Source organism: Pseudozyma flocculosa (genome assembly GCF_000417875.1).
Source record: "Pseudozyma flocculosa PF-1 unplaced genomic scaffold scaffold00030, whole genome shotgun sequence".
NCBI classification, from domain to species: domain Eukaryota; kingdom Fungi; phylum Basidiomycota; class Ustilaginomycetes; order Ustilaginales; family Ustilaginaceae; genus Pseudozyma; species Pseudozyma flocculosa.
In genome coordinates, this window is record NW_006920898.1 from 104,651 (window position 1) to 120,206 (window position 15,556).

The following is a 15,556-nucleotide window of genomic DNA, read 5'->3' on the forward strand; positions in this document are numbered from 1 at the left end:
ACAAAGGTGGTATGGGCCGGCTTGACTTGGCGAGGGTGGCCATGCAGGAGTTGATGGTTGGAAATGGGACGTAGATGGAAAACGGAGGTGGCCCTGATGGCGCAAGTGATGAAGAAAGAGACGGAGGTGAGCTGGAGCACCAAGGGGCGACCCCCTGCAGGGAGCTTGCTTTTCTCCGCCTTGAGTGGGTTACAAGTAGGGCCGAGACAGCAAGCGTCTCTTTCTTTTCTTCCCACCACCGCCACCAGCAACACCATCTCCAACGCCCCCCACCATCGCCGTTGCCTCCATCACCAACGTCCAGCGACGCTCACAGCGCCGCTATCGTGTGGGCACCCTCCTTGGCCCGTCTCTCTCCCTATCACCGCCGTCCTCGAGCGGGCAGGCACGCATACACCGACAATCCGCCCACCCATTCCCCGCACCCGCGAGCGCTGCTCCATCCCGGCCGCCATCATGGCTGCGCACGGCCGGGACGACGACATCGTGCCTACGCGCGGTGCCTCCTCTCTCGCCTCTCGGGCCCGAAAGCACCACAACGACCCGGTTTCGTCGCACGACGCAACAACCTCCGATGGGTCCAGCATCGCGTCCGCCACCATACGCTCCGCCATCGACATCGTCATGGAAAGCAACCCTGTCCTGACGCTCGAGGCAAATATACAGCAGCTGAACACCATCCTAAAGTCAAACAACGATGGCGTTCGTCATCCTGCAATCGTCCACGGATGCCTGTCGCTCATTCTGACCATTATTCGACGGAACAAGCTTTTCAAGCAGAGACCTCTCCCACGCGACGACCCACTTGGGCCTCCTGTCAAACTCCTCTTCGACTCGCACGACACACCCTTTCCAACGCTCGGAGCGGAAGAGCTGTCCCGATACTTTCTGGCTCGATGGCAGCAGCTCACCTACCCGGACGACGTCACGGCCCTCCTTGAATGGCTTGTCCGTCGCGGTATCGCCCGTAAGTGACCCGTTGATGCGCCCGCCTCGTCGGTCTCGGACTTCGCGCTCACCCTCATCCGCTTATCACGACAGGTACCACCCGAAAGCCCATCTTTCTCGCTTCTGGCGCCGACAGATGGGTGGCCTCTTCTGTTGGCAGCTTGTAGCGTCGCCCCCATCGCCTCGTCTGACGTGTCCCACTGAGTGCTTTCAAACCGCTTCCTTCGCGTCCCCTCTACAGCGATGGAGGCTACGGTCGCGCCGCTTCGGGCTTCGATCGGCCGTACGAAGGAGACACCGGCTCTGTGGCTCGAGAAAAGGATCCGTGTCTATTACTCGAGCCTCTACGACTACGGTGCGAGGCAGAAGGACGTCGGGAAGCAATACTGTGGCAGGATCATCGCCATCGTCCAGTCCAGCGGGACCGGCAAGAGCCGCGCGGTAAGCGTTCACCATCGGCAGCCACCTCAGGGCCCCACGCTGACTCCCGCAAAAACCCGAAACCCCTTCCATCCCCTTCTGCCGCCAATCAGGTCTGGGAATTGCGTAGGTTTTGGCCTAGCCTCTCCCTGACCCTGCGAGACCCGGTCCTTGCCGGCGTCCCCGGTGTGCTGCACGGCTTCCCGCCCCTCGACTTGCCGATCAGGGAGTACTTTGTCCATTGCGATCCCTACCGGCCCGACCTCGCCGTCATCGCGCTGTTCGCGTCCTGGCTGAAGCAGGCCGCGGCCAGCGCCGACACCAGCGCCACCGACATGTCGGACGTCTTTGCCACGTGGGAGCACAGTTGCTACAGCGCCGAGGATCGCCGCCTCGAGCCCAGCGCGAAGCGTCAAGAAGCCATTCGAGCCGTGGCAGCGGGCGCGCGCAAGATGGCCCAGCGGTACCGCGACGCGCACGCATCGGAAGCGCTCACCTCGGACATCGACGAGGCAGCCAGGATGGTCAAGGTCCTGATCAGACCTGAGCTAGATGCACTCGCCGAACAGCTCTTGAGCACCCCCGCAGTCAAAGCATCCCTGAAGAAGTTCAAAATGGAGCGACCGCTGGTGCTGCTTGCCGTCGACGGGTGTACACCGCTTGAGAAGATCGATGAGCAGAAAGAGCTCAAGCTGGTCCACCTGCGTCGGTGCGTTCAACTCATCGGGGAGAAGCTCGCCAGCGCCAAGGTCGCCCTCTGGCTGCTCATGCTCGACACCTCAAGCTCCATCAGCGGCATGATCCCCTCGTCGAGGACCGAGAAGTCGGATAGGGAGGCCACGATGCTTGCGCTACCCCCATGCCTGCTTCGCGGCCACGACACCTTTGTCCAGACGCCCCAAACCGTCTCGAGGCCTAGGGACGCGCTCCAACTCGATGCTCTGAAGCGGTACGGCCGGCCGCTGTGGGACGGCTGCGAATCGGAACAGGTTCTCTTCGACGCTCTTGAGAAGCTCTGCCATGGTCAGCTGGCGAGGGACACCGACCCGAAGCTCCGGGCCATCACCGCCCTCTCCAACGCGTCTGCGTCAACCTCCTTCCCCTCGAGCACGGCAACGCTTCGTGGGCGCTAGCCGGGGACTCGGTGGATCGCCACATGCGGTACGTCACCAACCTGGACGCGGGAAAGATTGTCACAGCCGCTCCGAGCGAACCGCTCCTTGCTCTGGCGGCCTGGGTCGCTCTCACGTCCGACGAGACCGACCACGAGGCCCTGTGGCGGTACAGCGAGGTCCTCTCTACGCTCGCCAAGTCTTTGGCCCTCGACTCTGCCATCGCCCTCAAGGGCGTCGAGGGCGAGTTTGCGGTGCCACTACTCCTTACGATGGCCCGTGATGCATGCGACGAGCTGACTCAGGCTCGCAAGACCTTCGCTGAGCAACACGAGAGCGACGGCAAGCTGGAGCATGTCCCTGCCATCAGCCTCGCCTCCTTTCTGCCGACTTTGTTGGGGCCCGCCTGCGGTCATGCGGCGCTCGCACAGCTCGAGCAACTCATTGACTTCCGGTGCCAGAGGCGAGGTGCAACGGAGCGCAATTCCGGTGCCGACAAGAACATGGACGACGACAGCCGCCAAGAAGCCTTCGAGACAGCTGGCTCGGTGCAAATGGATCCAAGTGGCGAGCAGTCCGGTGGCAGCGCTGCTTGGCTCAACTTCACGCACATGGCCAGGCTTGCCAGCAAGGCCTACGCGTTTGGTCCGCGCCTGCTCTGGTATTGCTGGAAGCGTGGGCTGGCGCTCCAATGCCACGAGAGCCAGCCGGGGATCGACGGCGTGATCCCCGTCTATCTCGGGTCGCTCGAAGACGCGCTCGACGACGAGGACCAAGCGGCGGGGCAAATGAGCTACATTGCCTGGCGGGCCAAGGACAAGGCGAGCCCATTCTCGGGCACAGACTGCCTGCACGGGCCCCGCATCGTTCCGCTTTCGGCAACCGATGCGCGGCAGGGTGCCAGGGATGATGCCGATGCGCGAGCGCCGCTCTTCACGATGCTCTTCGATCTCGGCACCGGGGTGGCATTCAAACGCGCCGAGTCGATCTCGTCCCACGTCAAGGTGATGGAGTCAACGACATGCAGCGCGACGGACTGCATGCAGGGCAATGCACCCATCGTCTCGCTGCGTATCCGGGGCTGCGATGCCGCCGTCTTTCCGTTCCTCGGCCAGTTCCAGGCGGCCGAGCAGGTCGCTTCGCTTGTCAAGAAGCCCCAGATGGCGGGGGATGGGGCGGAGGTCGAGGAGCCCACGTTTCACGACGGGTGCGGCCTCGTGTACGATGAAGATGGAGGCGCCGCGCTGGCAGTGAGCGAGGAGGGCGATGGACCCGATGGCTGGGAAGAGTGAGATCGCTGCAGCTGTCACACCCATAAATCAACGGCCTTTGGATCATTGATCGCAGGCTATCAAAGCAGACAGATCAATGGGTATTGGCGGTGTCGACCCGGCTGGCTCGTAGGCACCCAGCAAACCGAGGCCAGGGTGTCGCTTCCAGGTATGGTTCCGCCCGGGCGCATGCCGGAGCACCTGCCGACGACACGAGGAGCCAAGTGGAAAGGGGGAAAAAAGGAAAAAAAAAGAAAAAAAAAAAAAAAAAAAAAAAAAAAAAGAAAAGGGGGGAAGCTGCGGACAACGACGACGGGCCAAGGAAGCGCAATGGCACCACGAATTGGAGGCCTGAAAGATAGCCGTCGTCGATGCGAGCAAGGCATCTCGGTCCGACGGTCGCACCGGACGTGGAACGGGAGGGCAAGGCGTGGCATCGTCTTTGAGCCGCGCGTGCGTCTGCGGCTGGCGGGGCTGGTAGAGGGCTTGCTCGTCATTGGCGGGCCGCTGCGGGCGCTGCGGGGGACAGAGTGGCGGCGAGGGAGGGACGCCACGAGGACAGCGTTGCAGGCGGCAGGCGGGCGCCCCGAAAGCGGGAGATGGCAGGCGAGCGGCCGGACGAGGGGTACTGTAGCAGACGGGCCGAGGGGCGGCCGGACGAGGGGTACTGTAGCAGACGGGCGAGGGGCGGCCGGACGAGGGGTACTGTAGCAGACGGGCGAGGGGCGGCACGAGTGCCCGGTTGCAGGCGGCCGACGGGCGCGAAGAGTGCTAGGTAGCGAGCAACGGCCGCCACACAAGATGAAGCAAAGAGGCAGGCAACGAATCTCACACAGGACGCATCGCCGACGAGACGCGGACGTGATTTGTGATTGCATGCTTTACCGCGGGCCGACGAGATGCTCCCAAAGACATGGCGACGACGGTTGCACGGTGGCACGGTGTACAGCTATGTATGTATGTGTGTATGTATGTAGCTCAGCACCGACAATCGAGGAGGCCTGCCGCCGTCAGCATGGGCGTGCGGCGCGCGAGGCGCGTCGGGGTTTGGCGGCGCTCGGGAGAAAAGGAACATGGAGCGAGGCCGGAGGAGCGTGTGCGGCTGCTACAGCCGTCGCCGTCTTGCTTGGACGAGGCGGTTGAAGGCTAGGAAAAGGTCGGTCGGTCGGTCGGTGGGTGGGTCGTGTTACGTACGTGATACGGTACGACGAGTTCGAGGGGAGCGGGCAGCGTGTCGTGTAGCCGGATGACGATGCGAGGTGGCTGAGCCGGGCTGGCGGGGCCTTGGCCGACCGGGTTGGAGGGGGTGGGCGAGCCAGGGTCGTGGGCCGTGGGCCGTGGCTGAAATCTGGCAGGCGCGCGTGCAGGGTGCAGCTGGTGGTGGTGGCCCGCTTTTGTCGTTTGAAAGGCGGCGGGATGCCGCCTGCATGCCTGGCTGGCTGGCTGGCTGGCTGCTGAGCGAGAGCGTGTGTGGAGGTGAATCCGACTTTTTTTTGTTTGCTTTTCCTTTTGGCCCCCGCGGCTGCGCCCGGCGAGGTGAGGTGAGGTGAGCTGAGGTCGCTCTTTGTCGTCGTCGTCGAGGCGCTGCCCGCCGGTCTCGGTGGTGTACGTACCCACCGCCGACCTCGTCTCTGCTCCTCGTCCTCGTCCTCGTCCTTCTTCTCTTTCTTCATCGCCTCGTCGTTTTCCATACCCCGTCAACGTTTGCTTGCGCCCTCGTCGTCTTCGTCGTCGCCGTCGGCTCGTCGCTGCTTGCGGCCTCGCCACCCGCCACCCGCCCTTCGTCACCCTCATCTGCCTCCTTGGCCCGCTCTAGCACCACCACCACCGGCTCCCACTCCTTCCTTCTCCTTCGCACCCACCCCACCGCCGCCGCTGTCAAACATGGCCAACAACCTACCCCAGCAGCCCTCGTGCCTCGCCATGGCCCACGACACCACAGCACGCCCCTCGCCGCCAACCATCGAGGCTCCCCCGCACCGCAGGACCCTCCCAAACTACCTCATCGACGACTACGAGCTCCTCCACGCCCGCACAGCCTCAAACAGCCTCGACGGCGACACGTACGACAACAAACCACCTGGTGTTAGCGGCGCTCCATCTCTCGCGCACGACTCTGCCGTCCTGGCACCGGCGGCAGGACACCTCGACGGGCGAAACCCAGAGGCGACCAGCGCCACAGCCCAAGGCGCAGGAATCAAGCGAAAGAGGAAGCTCAGGCAGGCCTGCGTCTACTGCCGCCGCAGCCACCTCGTCTGCGAAGAGGCCAGGCCTTGCTCGAGGTGGTGGGTTTCGCCCCCTTCCCTCCTGTCCATGCCAAGCCAACCAACTGGCGCTCGAGCTGACCCCTCTTGATCTCTCCCCGCCAACCTTGGGCTCCCCTCGTCTGACAGCGTCAAGAGGGGAATCGCAGATCGATGCACCGAATCCTCCGCCAACGAGGCCGCCTGGACCCGTGGCCCGCCCATAGAGGCCAGCTTCCATCCCGCCCAAGAGGTCACCCAGCAGCAGCAGCCACAGCATCAGCGCCAGGAGCAGCAACGGTACAAGCGACCACGGCAACAACAGCAAACCCAGCAGCACCAGCTCCAACAGCAGCATCGGCAGTGGCGTCTCTCACCCCACCACCCCGGCGGCGCCGCCTCTACCTCGGCGGCGCCCTCGGCCAGCTACAGCGAGACCTCGTCCGACCTATATCCGTCTGGCAACTCGACGCCTTTGCTCGATGACCAGCAGCGCGGCTTTGCCGTGCCTTCCCATCCGCAGCCGCAGCCGCAGCCACAGATGCAGCACCCGCAACCGCATCCCCCATCGCATCCGCACCAGTCGATGCCTCCCGGCTCGACCGCAGCGACAGAAACGGCGCCGCACCCCGAACCGACCTCGCGCGAGGTGGCTTCGGCGGTACTGAGCGAGCAGCCCATCTTCCAGCCCCCTAGCTCCGCCGAGCTCGACTCGCTCTTCTCGTCGTACTTTTTCGACCTAACGCAACCCTACGCCTCGGGCTCGTCGATGGCTGCCGCTTCCTCGGGCGCGCCGCAGCCGCCGCCGCTGCCGCCATCGACATCGCTTGCGCCGGGCGCGCCGATGCATCAGCCACCTCTGAACGGGCATGCCATCCTCAACGATGGGCCGCCAACGAGCGAAGAGGCATGGCAGCACGCTCGGCTGGCCCCGGTCCACCAGCTGCAACCACCCGCTGCCGCTCCACTTACACTCGCCAAAGTCGCACCGGCAGCGCACGGCAGAGACAGGGACACGCAGGCTCCCGCGTCGTCGGCCTACACCCAGACAGCAGGGGTAAGTCCTTGGAGCGTCTCTAGCCGCAGCGCTGCCGTCTCGGCCTGCTATTTGCTGAACAAGAATCTGCCACCCCGCTTGGCTTGTCCCATGCCTGCCTCTCCCACGGTCGGCCGCCCAGTTCGATCCGACATCCGAGCAGCGCTCCTCGGCGCGACGGATGAGCAAGAGCGCTCCACCGTCGAGCGTCTACTCGCCCTACCCATACCGCAAGGGGTACGCCTCGCTGATGCGCTACATGACCGAGCAGCGCTGGTCGGCCACGTCGATCCGGTCAGTCGAAGCGGCGCTGTCCAAGGTGCGCAAGCTGTGGTTCGAGGTCGAGGACGCCATCCAGCCGCCGACGCTCATCCAGCTGCACGCCGAGTGGGCGGGCAACGTGCGCTACTATACCGAGTCGGTGCTCCCCTTTTCGCCCGTCGCCATGCTCGTGTGCCGCAAGGCGGGCGAGGTGTACGCGTCCAACCGCATCGCCCAGAACCTCTTTGGGCGGGCCAAGGCCGACCTCGAGGAGGGCAGGGTGAGCTGCTACCAGCTCATGACCGAGCACTCGGCGGCCGAGTTTTTCAGGCTGTACGAGGAGGCCGTCGAGAGTCACCAGGAGGTCGTCGGTCTCCATCAACGTCAGGGTGGCCAAGGTCAGGGGGAGGCAGAGGAAGAGGGGCAGACTGAGGGCGTGTGCACGAGGAAGGCCAAGGACGAGGGCGTGGGCAAGGGCAAGGCCGAGGGGGAAGAGGACCCGCTCTACTGGGACGCCGAGATCCTCGTACACAACCAGGACGGTAGCGTGAGTCCACCCCCCCGCGCGCGACGCCATGCTCCGCCCCCTTCTTGAACGACCAAGCAGACGAGGATAGCATTTGCTGATGAGCACCTCGACCCGACCCGACCCGACCCGACCCGACCGAACCCTTGCATTTCCGCTCTCGTCCCTCACTCCATCCTGACCCTCTCCGCCTCGTCCTTCTGTTGGCCGTTGCTGCGCCGACACCGGCACCACCATCGGATCGGGTAGAAGGGGATACGAAAGACGCGTGGCGTTTTCAAGATGAAGATTGCAGCGTGCGGTCTACCCGTGAGTAGTGTCCCCTCTGAACCCCCATCCTCGTCGGCATCGAGAGATATTGACTGTTTCCTCGATGCCGTTTCCTCCTGGCTCCGCGGGGGGCGGGTCAACGCATAGTCTCTGCTCGTCGTTTGCTTTGTCCCCCTCTGAACCACTTGCAGCGCAGCTTCCTCTACGCCGGTCGCGGGCACAATGCGGGCTCGCAGACAACGCCATCTCCTCCACTGCATCAAAGGAGACAAAAAGATGGCAAGACAGATATCAAGGTTCCCCGTCCGTGCTGAGGCCCAAAGTTTCGTGCGACCACCGCCACCTGTTGTCCTCGCACGCGCCCTACCCTTCCGCCTTCTCCCGTGCGGGTTGGACGCGCTTCGGGATGCTATCGTCGGGACCGAGCGGTAGCCGCACCCCGCAAGTCAAGGATGGGGGCGCATACGCAGAGGCGTCGTACCCACGATGCCGATAGGTCGGCAAATGGGGCCTCGATGAATGCCCTGACCGGTTCTGTGAAACGGTACCACGCACCCGAGGCGCGATGGTGCCCGACGCATCAAGGTCAACAACCCCAGAGGTCCATCGTCGCTTTGCGGCGGATATGTGCGGCCACTTTTTTAGACCGAGCCAGTGCGGGATTGGCCGCCACTCGAGAACGAGGCCGCGTGCGTCGCCATCTGGGCGCCTCTCACGGCCAGGCGTTCCCCTGCGTCAGCCGGAGTCGCGCGCACCCCTCGGGCCCGTACGGTGTCCGTGCCTCGGCCTCGGCGTCTCGGTGCCGCTTCAGGGTCTTGAGCGATGGCTCCCGCGCGCTGGGCATCTCGACGTCGATGATGGGATCGAAGGAGGAGGACCAGCGATGCGCCCGCGTCGAGCTTCCCAGCGCGTCTGTGCGCTCCCCTAGTCCTAGTTGCAGGCTAGGTGCGTGATCTGGCCTCCCAATCGGCGTCCCGGCGCCATGAGCTTGGAGGTGAGACTGCATCGCGAGCGGCGACGGGCAAAGAACCGGAAAGTCTTCGTCTGGCGCCTGATGCTGCCACGTCGTGTGTCCCGGCTGGCAGACGCCTCGGTGAGCGCGCTGGTAGGAAGCAGCAGTGTCGAGGAGACAGTCGATGTCCTCGGCCCAGAGCTCCTCGTCGTCGTCGTCGCTGCAATCGCTGCTGCCGAAGCCGAGGAGAGCCTCCTCTTTGTCTGGCAATTCCTGCGAGGTCTGCAGAAACTCCAGCAGGTCGGCGACGTCCTCGTCCAGGCTCATCGTCCCAATCGCGACGGCGGAACCTTTCCCGCGCGATGCAAAGAAGGAAGCCTGGTGGGAGCGGGAGTGCGCGATCGATGCAGTCGTCCAGTCAGCCCTCGCAGCTGGCCAGCCCGCTTCTGGCTCCGGGGATGCTGGCGCCACTCGCCTTGAACGCGGCCGGCGGCAGGCAAGCCTCGTCCAGTCGTACCAGGTCCTGGCGGAGGGGCTTGGATCCATGGCCGCGGTCCAGAAAGGGACCTGGGCGTTCGGCAGCCCCTGGCATCTCGAGCATCTTCGACAGCGACATGGCCAGCGAGTCGATCCAAGGCTCGACCTGTCGCTTCCGCTACAAGGCGCGACAGAATGAAGGAGGCCCGATGCGCAAACGTCAGATCGAGGCCATGTTGGCCAGACCTCGGGAGCGAGGGACCAGACCGACATGGATGGCAAGGATCCAAGCTCACCTCGATGTACGGCCCGCAGAAGACGTGACCGAGCGGCTCGACCAGGTGCTTATGGATCGAAGCGGCCAGCTCGCGGTCCAGCTGATCGGACAGCGTCCGAGGTAGTGGCGAGGCCGACAAGAGCCGCCAAAGGTCAGGCCCTGACCTGGCAGACCTTGTCGCAGGACGCGACCAGATCAGATGCAGCTCCAGCTCAAGCAGCCCGGCTTCCTTTGACGTTGAGGGTGGCAGAGGGGCGAGAAGGGGATGCGCAGACTCCAGGCGGTCTGGACGATCGAGTCCAAGGAGGTCAAGACAGTGCGTCAGCGCTTCAGCACGAGCTGGGTAGGATCTTTGCGAGCACCGCGACAGAGCCCACAGAGCAAAGCAGATCGTTCTGGCCGGCGCACATCCGAGGCGTCCGGGTCTGCGACAGCTGAACGAGCTTCTCTGCAGCAGGAGCGAAGGCAAAGAAGGTCGAGGTGCTGAGGCAGCGGCAGCGGCAGGCAGAAAAATCGTGGTCCCATCAGCGCCGGCTCGCCACCTCGCGCGCGCTTGGCCGCCAGTGCTATGTCGTGCACCAAGGTGACCGAGAGGGGCCGATGTGCGGATTCACCTGTTGCAGGAACGCCGACACGCCCTCCTCGAGGCCGGACAGGGCGGCCACGTCGAGCTCGGCCCGCGAGGCTCCTGCTCCAGGGAGCAGCGAGGTTGACTCTGACGCCGTGATGCGCAGCGGCAGCTGCCCATCGACCAGGCGGGTGTCGTCGGCTCCAAGCGCATCGCTCCGGGCGGGTCGTGTGTCGCCGGGCCGGAGGATGATGTAGGACGCCTCGCAGCGGAGGTCGAACGGAGGCCGAGGATGGCTGCGTACGCTATTCATGGCTCTGGCGGCGCGCTCGATGCAGGCTCGACGCGACGGCCCGGCGGCGACTGACTGTCGATTGGAAGAGATCAGGTGCAGCCTGCGCGAGTGGGCAAAAAGACGCCGGGAGGATCTGCCTGCGCGGGCGGAGACACACGAACGGAGGGTGCCATAGAGAGCCGACAAGATTCGGGAGCAGCGCCTGAGGCGGCCATCGAGCGGGCGTCGCAGCGGAGGGGGCGGCACTGTCGATGGCAAGGACAGCGAAGCGGGTGATGATGGAGGAGATGAAGGGCAAGGAGGGGAAGGGGAGGCAGAGGGATTACGATTGCAGATGTCCGAAACAAGCAGGCAGGGCGGCGGGCGGTGCGGCGGCGCTGGCGAGAGCGTGAAACGCCCAAAGGCGTGGGGGGCCCCCAAGAAGAAGCAAGCAAGACGTCCGTGTCGGAATGTTGCCGGCCGCGGGCGTGGATCGGCATGGCCCCGTCCGCTCGTCGACCGACGAACAGGCCAGGGCCATCCATGCCTGCCGCCCAGCAGCTTTTCTTCCACCGCCATCCGTCCCCCCCGTCACCCATCACTCAGCAGCGCCCCCTCCCTCTTCGTGCCCTGCTCCTCGACCCCTCGCTCGCCCTTGCTTGCTTCCCTTTCCGTGGCAGTCCGACCTGTCGTTGCTCGCGCCTTCTTCCTCGCCTCCTCTCACCCACCGTCGTCGCAGCAGCTGTCCAGGATGTCGCACCTCTTTTCGCAGCCCAGCAACCCGTACCTCGTCAAGGGCGTCGTCGACCTCTCGCAGAAGTCGTTCTGGATTGCCACCGCCTCGATCTGCTTCAACCCGCTCTACTGGAACATTGTCGCCCAGAACGGTGAGCTTGCCGGCGCGACGACGCGAGCAGCTTTGCAGCGGCCGTCGAGGCGCCTTGCCCGTGCCCTCGAGGATACTCGACTGACCCGCTACCCCTGCCTCATCTCGTTTGGCACCCTCCTCGCAGAGTACCACAACAAGACCATCACCAAGATTCTCGGAGGCCGCCGATACCTCGGCTGCTACCTGCTCGCCGTCAGCATCTTTTCGCTCGGCATCATCCGCGACCACCTGTGAGCAGAGCCGGCTTCTTTCCGTTGGGGTGGCGCCCTTCCGACCCGCTGCCATCGCACCCACGTCGGCTCATCCGTCCTCGTCCTGGACCTCCTCCTCCTCCCCCTGCCTCTGCGGCTCTCCCTCTCGCCCCCTCTCCCTCGGCCGCTCGCAGCTACAATGTCGCCCTCAAGGACCAGCCCACCCACCCGCTGCTGCTCCACCCCGCCGTCAAGCCCCTCGCCGCCGGCCTCTTCCTCTCGGGCAACGTCTTTGTCCTCAGCTCCATGTGGGCCCTCGGCGTGACGGGCACCTACCTCGGAGACTACTTTGGCATCCTCATGGACCACATGGTCACCGGCTTCCCCTTCAACACCATGAGCAACCCCATGTACTGGGGCTCCTCGATGAGCTTTGTCGCCGTCGCCCTCTGGTGAGTCAATCGCCGCTCGCCGCTCGCCATCGCCGGCTTGGCGGTGCTGCCTGTCCGGAGATCGTCTGCCTGCCTCGGCCCCCCCTAGACCTGTTCCCGCTGACCGTCGTCGTTCTCGGCTCTTCCTCTTGTCTGCCACGCCGATCGTCCGTGCAGGTTCGGCAAGCCCGCCGGCCTCATCCTCAGCGTCCTCGTCGTCGTCGTCTACTCGATCGCGCTGCGCTACGAGGAGCCGTTCACCAACAACATTTACGCGCTGGCTGCCAAGCAGAAGAAGGCGGCCAAGGAGCGCGACGAGGCGCAGAGCGTCGACGGCCCCGCCGCCGGCACCCGCTCCCACTCGGCCACGCCGCGCAAGAGCCGCTGAGCCGGCCTGGGCAGGCCATCGTGTGGGCCGCAGCGAACGCTTCCGTTCTGCTGCCGTGTGGACCGGCAAGCGTTGAAGGCGACGACTTTCAACAGTCGACTGCGCATCCGCCCCGGTCCGCCGCGCCACCAGCTGCCCACTGCAACCGCCATCGCCGTTGAGTCGAAGGGCGGCCCTTGCTCCAGTTCGGACCAAGCCAGCGGCCGAGCCTTCCTCTTTTCCCCCCTTCTCCCCTCCTTCTCGACCCTGAACCATCCTCGTCGTGCGCTTCTTCTCCTTGTGTCTCTCCCACCCGCCCTCCTGTAGTCCACCCTCCCGAGCATCCTGCATACCCTCTCCTTGGCCCGCTGCGCCCGCCTCGGTCACCTCAACTGTGTAATACTATGTGGCATTTCCCCTCTTGACCCCGCTTGGTGCGCGAAGCCGGGAATGCTGTCGGGCAAGAAGGTGCGATGGAGGGCGCAGGTGGTGGTGGTGGAAGAGCGAGATGTCCGTCGAGATGGCTTCGCGCTGGGAAGAGAGGTCGCCAGCCTACCAGCAAGGAGGGCGAGGGCGGGAGGCAGGCATCCTTGGCGTGGACCGTGCGCGCCTGCCATCCCGTCATCAGGCCGAGAAAAGGGCAGCCTAGGCCCGCCCAGCAGGCCAGCAGAGGGCGGGCGAGGCCGGCGCACCCCCTTTTTCGCTGCTGTGCCCTCGGATGCTGCTGCTGGCTCAGGAGGCGGTGCTCGCTCGCACGCCCAGCGCGGCCCCGCCCCGCCCCGCCCCGCCCCGCCCCGCCTCGCGCACGCACCGGCCGGGCCTGTGAACGGACAGGCCAGCCAGCCAGGCGGATTTGGGGGGAGCGAGACGAGCGAGCGAGCGACCGACGGGTCAGCGCACCGACCGGGCGATCCACCGCCAAACCAACCGACCCACCCCCGACCGACCCCAAGCAGGGCGAGCAAGCAAGCAAGCAAGCCAGGGCCAGGGCCAGGGCCACTCCGCGCGGCTGCCAACCAACCCAACCAACCCGACCATCCACCAGCCCAGCCAAGTCGACGGCAGCGATCACCATCATACCCAGCACCATCCATTATCCCAACCCGCGGTCACGCCGCCCATCTCCTTGTCGACCTCTCCTCGTGCGCTTCTTGCCTGCACCGTCGCCGCCGACGATCACAACCAGGGCTCCACCAGATCGAGCCATCTTCGACAACCTCATCCGCCCCTACTCTTGCTGCGTCGACGATTGGCGACTGCCGGCTGCATCGCGCCGCTGCTGTCGTCGCTTCCAGGACACCAAGCTTCGGCGCCCGCTCTCGAAGCCAAGTCCGCCGACTGACCGCCACGACCAACACCACGCTGCCTGGCACCCTTGGCCAACAGGTGACACCAGCCGCCGTCGGTCAGAGCTGATTAGCGCACCAGTGAACCCGACCTCTGCCAGGCACAGGTCTCCAGCCTGGTGTGGCAAAGGCAACAACCGACTCTCTTCCTTGTTGGACGGCCGCCAACGAGAAGCTGGCACCAGCAGGTGCACTCGTTCCAATCGCTCGCTCGCTGCCATCTGCAGGCGCTCCTACAACGCCGCCAGACACCTCGCCGGCCCGACTTATCGCGTTGCTCGCACGCACCTCGAAGCCACATTGATCGGCAAGCCGATCCCTGAGCGTACATCCGTCGCCGCCTAGACGCGTGCTCTCCCACGCGCTCCATCTAGCCTAGACTCGACCCGGTTCGCTCGCCAGACTCGACCGAAACAAGACAAGATGGCAGTGAGTACCGCCCAGCCTCCCGCAGGCGGAAGGTGAGCGCGCACCTCCAGCATGCTGACACCCGACCTTGTGCGACCCCACCCTTCCGCCCCCTCTTCCCCGCGATGCCTCTTGGCGCAGGACCCGACCGAGACCAAGGTGGCCGAGGTCTACGCCCGGATCCAGACCCAGCGTCGGATCATGGAGGGTAACCAGGCCTTGCGCGGCGCCACCAACAACCCGGACGTCATCCGCCAGGCCGAGTCTCAGATCCGCGAGGCCCAGAGGAACATCTCGTATCTCGAGGAAAGCCTTCAGAGCCTCAAGACGCGACGGGCCAGCGGCGGCATGGCGCTCGGCGCTCGTACCGACAGCCCCGCCAGCACCGCGGGCAGCACCAACCCCGCCACCAGCCAGCAGAGCTTCGGATCCTCAAAGACCACGCTCGCCAGCTCCGTCTCGGGCGGCCGGCCCTACCCCGGCGACAGCAGCTCGTCGTACCGGGGATCGTCCAACCCCTCGTCGCCCAGCGTCTCGGCGCGGCGGTACGACGGCAGGACCCAGCCTCCGTCCGGCGCGGACATGGGCGCCGGTGGGCCAGACGGAGGGTCGTACTCGCAGTACGCCGGCCAGGGGCCCTATGGCGGCGGCCCCGGGGGTGCTGCAGCAGGAGGCGGGTACGGCCAGGGCGGATCGGAGGCGTGGCAGCCTGCCATGCAGAGGATGGGGACGAGCGCGAGGAAGCAGTACACGAACCTGGGTGAGTAGCGCGCAGCAGAGAGCCGGACGCTGCCGCCGGTCCGATGCCATGCGCGGGGGGCAGGAGAGGATGACCGACTGCGCCGTGATCCGAAGGCTGACCGACCTCCGAGCGCGATGCCCCTGTTCTCTCTGCCGCTCCTCGGCTTACGACTCGCAGACCTCATCAAGTACGACACGCCGCACACGACTGCCAAGATCTCGCGCATGCTGCACCAGCTCGAGTTCAAGCTGCAGATCGAGAAGCAGTACAAGATGGGCATCGACAAGATGGCCAAGCTGTACCAGGCCGAGGGCGACCGCAAGAGCAAAAACGACGCCGAGTCGAAGCGCGTCGAGAGCGCCAGCAAGATTGTGCTGCTGCAGCAGGCGCTCAAGCGGTACAAGCAGCTCCACGTCATGGAGGACGACGACGACGGCAGCGGCGGTAACGGCCTGCCCGACTCGCTCGAGGACCGGCGGCAGAACCTGCGCAAGCCGCTGTCGGGCACGCTGCAGATCTCGGTGCGCAGCGCCCGCGACATTGACCA

At 65.2% G+C, this 15,556-nt stretch overlaps 5 protein-coding genes across 5 annotated transcripts in view; 4 read left to right on the forward strand and 1 right to left on the reverse strand.

The window, feature by feature from the left end:
- Positions 1 to 1,191: 1,191 nt before the first annotated feature.
- On the forward strand, positions 1,192 to 3,772 carry PFL1_06768 (uncharacterized protein; the record flags this gene model as incomplete). The annotated part of the gene is made up of 3 exons (XM_007884314.1): positions 1,192 to 1,389; positions 1,482 to 2,391; positions 2,502 to 3,772. The coding sequence occupies 3 exons, from the start codon at positions 1,192 to 1,194 to the stop codon at positions 3,770 to 3,772; spliced, it is 2,379 nt and encodes a 792-aa protein (XP_007882505.1).
- A 1,863-nt stretch (positions 3,773 to 5,635) lies between these two features.
- On the forward strand, positions 5,636 to 8,267 carry PFL1_06769 (uncharacterized protein; the record flags this gene model as incomplete). The annotated part of the gene is made up of 5 exons (XM_007884315.1): positions 5,636 to 6,036; positions 6,145 to 7,051; positions 7,173 to 7,838; positions 8,067 to 8,126; positions 8,235 to 8,267. The coding sequence occupies 5 exons, from the start codon at positions 5,636 to 5,638 to the stop codon at positions 8,265 to 8,267; spliced, it is 2,067 nt and encodes a 688-aa protein (XP_007882506.1).
- Positions 8,268 to 9,017: 750 nt separating this feature from the next.
- Positions 9,018 to 10,674, reverse strand: PFL1_06770 (uncharacterized protein; the record flags this gene model as incomplete). Its single annotated transcript, XM_007884316.1, has 5 exons — positions 9,018 to 9,087; positions 9,152 to 9,417; positions 9,557 to 9,694; positions 9,813 to 9,893; positions 10,408 to 10,674. The coding sequence occupies 5 exons, from the start codon at positions 10,672 to 10,674 to the stop codon at positions 9,018 to 9,020; spliced, it is 822 nt and encodes a 273-aa protein (XP_007882507.1).
- A 712-nt stretch (positions 10,675 to 11,386) lies between these two features.
- PFL1_06771 (uncharacterized protein) lies at positions 11,387 to 12,534 on the forward strand (the record flags this gene model as incomplete). Its single annotated transcript, XM_007884317.1, has 4 exons — positions 11,387 to 11,522; positions 11,649 to 11,754; positions 11,910 to 12,167; positions 12,324 to 12,534. The coding sequence occupies 4 exons, from the start codon at positions 11,387 to 11,389 to the stop codon at positions 12,532 to 12,534; spliced, it is 711 nt and encodes a 236-aa protein (XP_007882508.1).
- Positions 12,535 to 14,282: 1,748 nt separating this feature from the next.
- Positions 14,283 to 15,556, forward strand: part of PFL1_06772 (uncharacterized protein) — a gene marked incomplete at both ends in the record, with an annotated part of 5,365 nt that continues 4,091 nt past the window's right edge. Inside the window, 3 exons of the mRNA XM_007884318.1 lie at positions 14,283 to 14,288; positions 14,409 to 15,027; positions 15,187 to 15,530. Of these exons, the coding sequence (XP_007882509.1) occupies positions 14,283 to 14,288; positions 14,409 to 15,027; positions 15,187 to 15,530 (969 nt within the window). The remainder of the gene's footprint in view (positions 14,289 to 14,408; positions 15,028 to 15,186; positions 15,531 to 15,556) is intronic.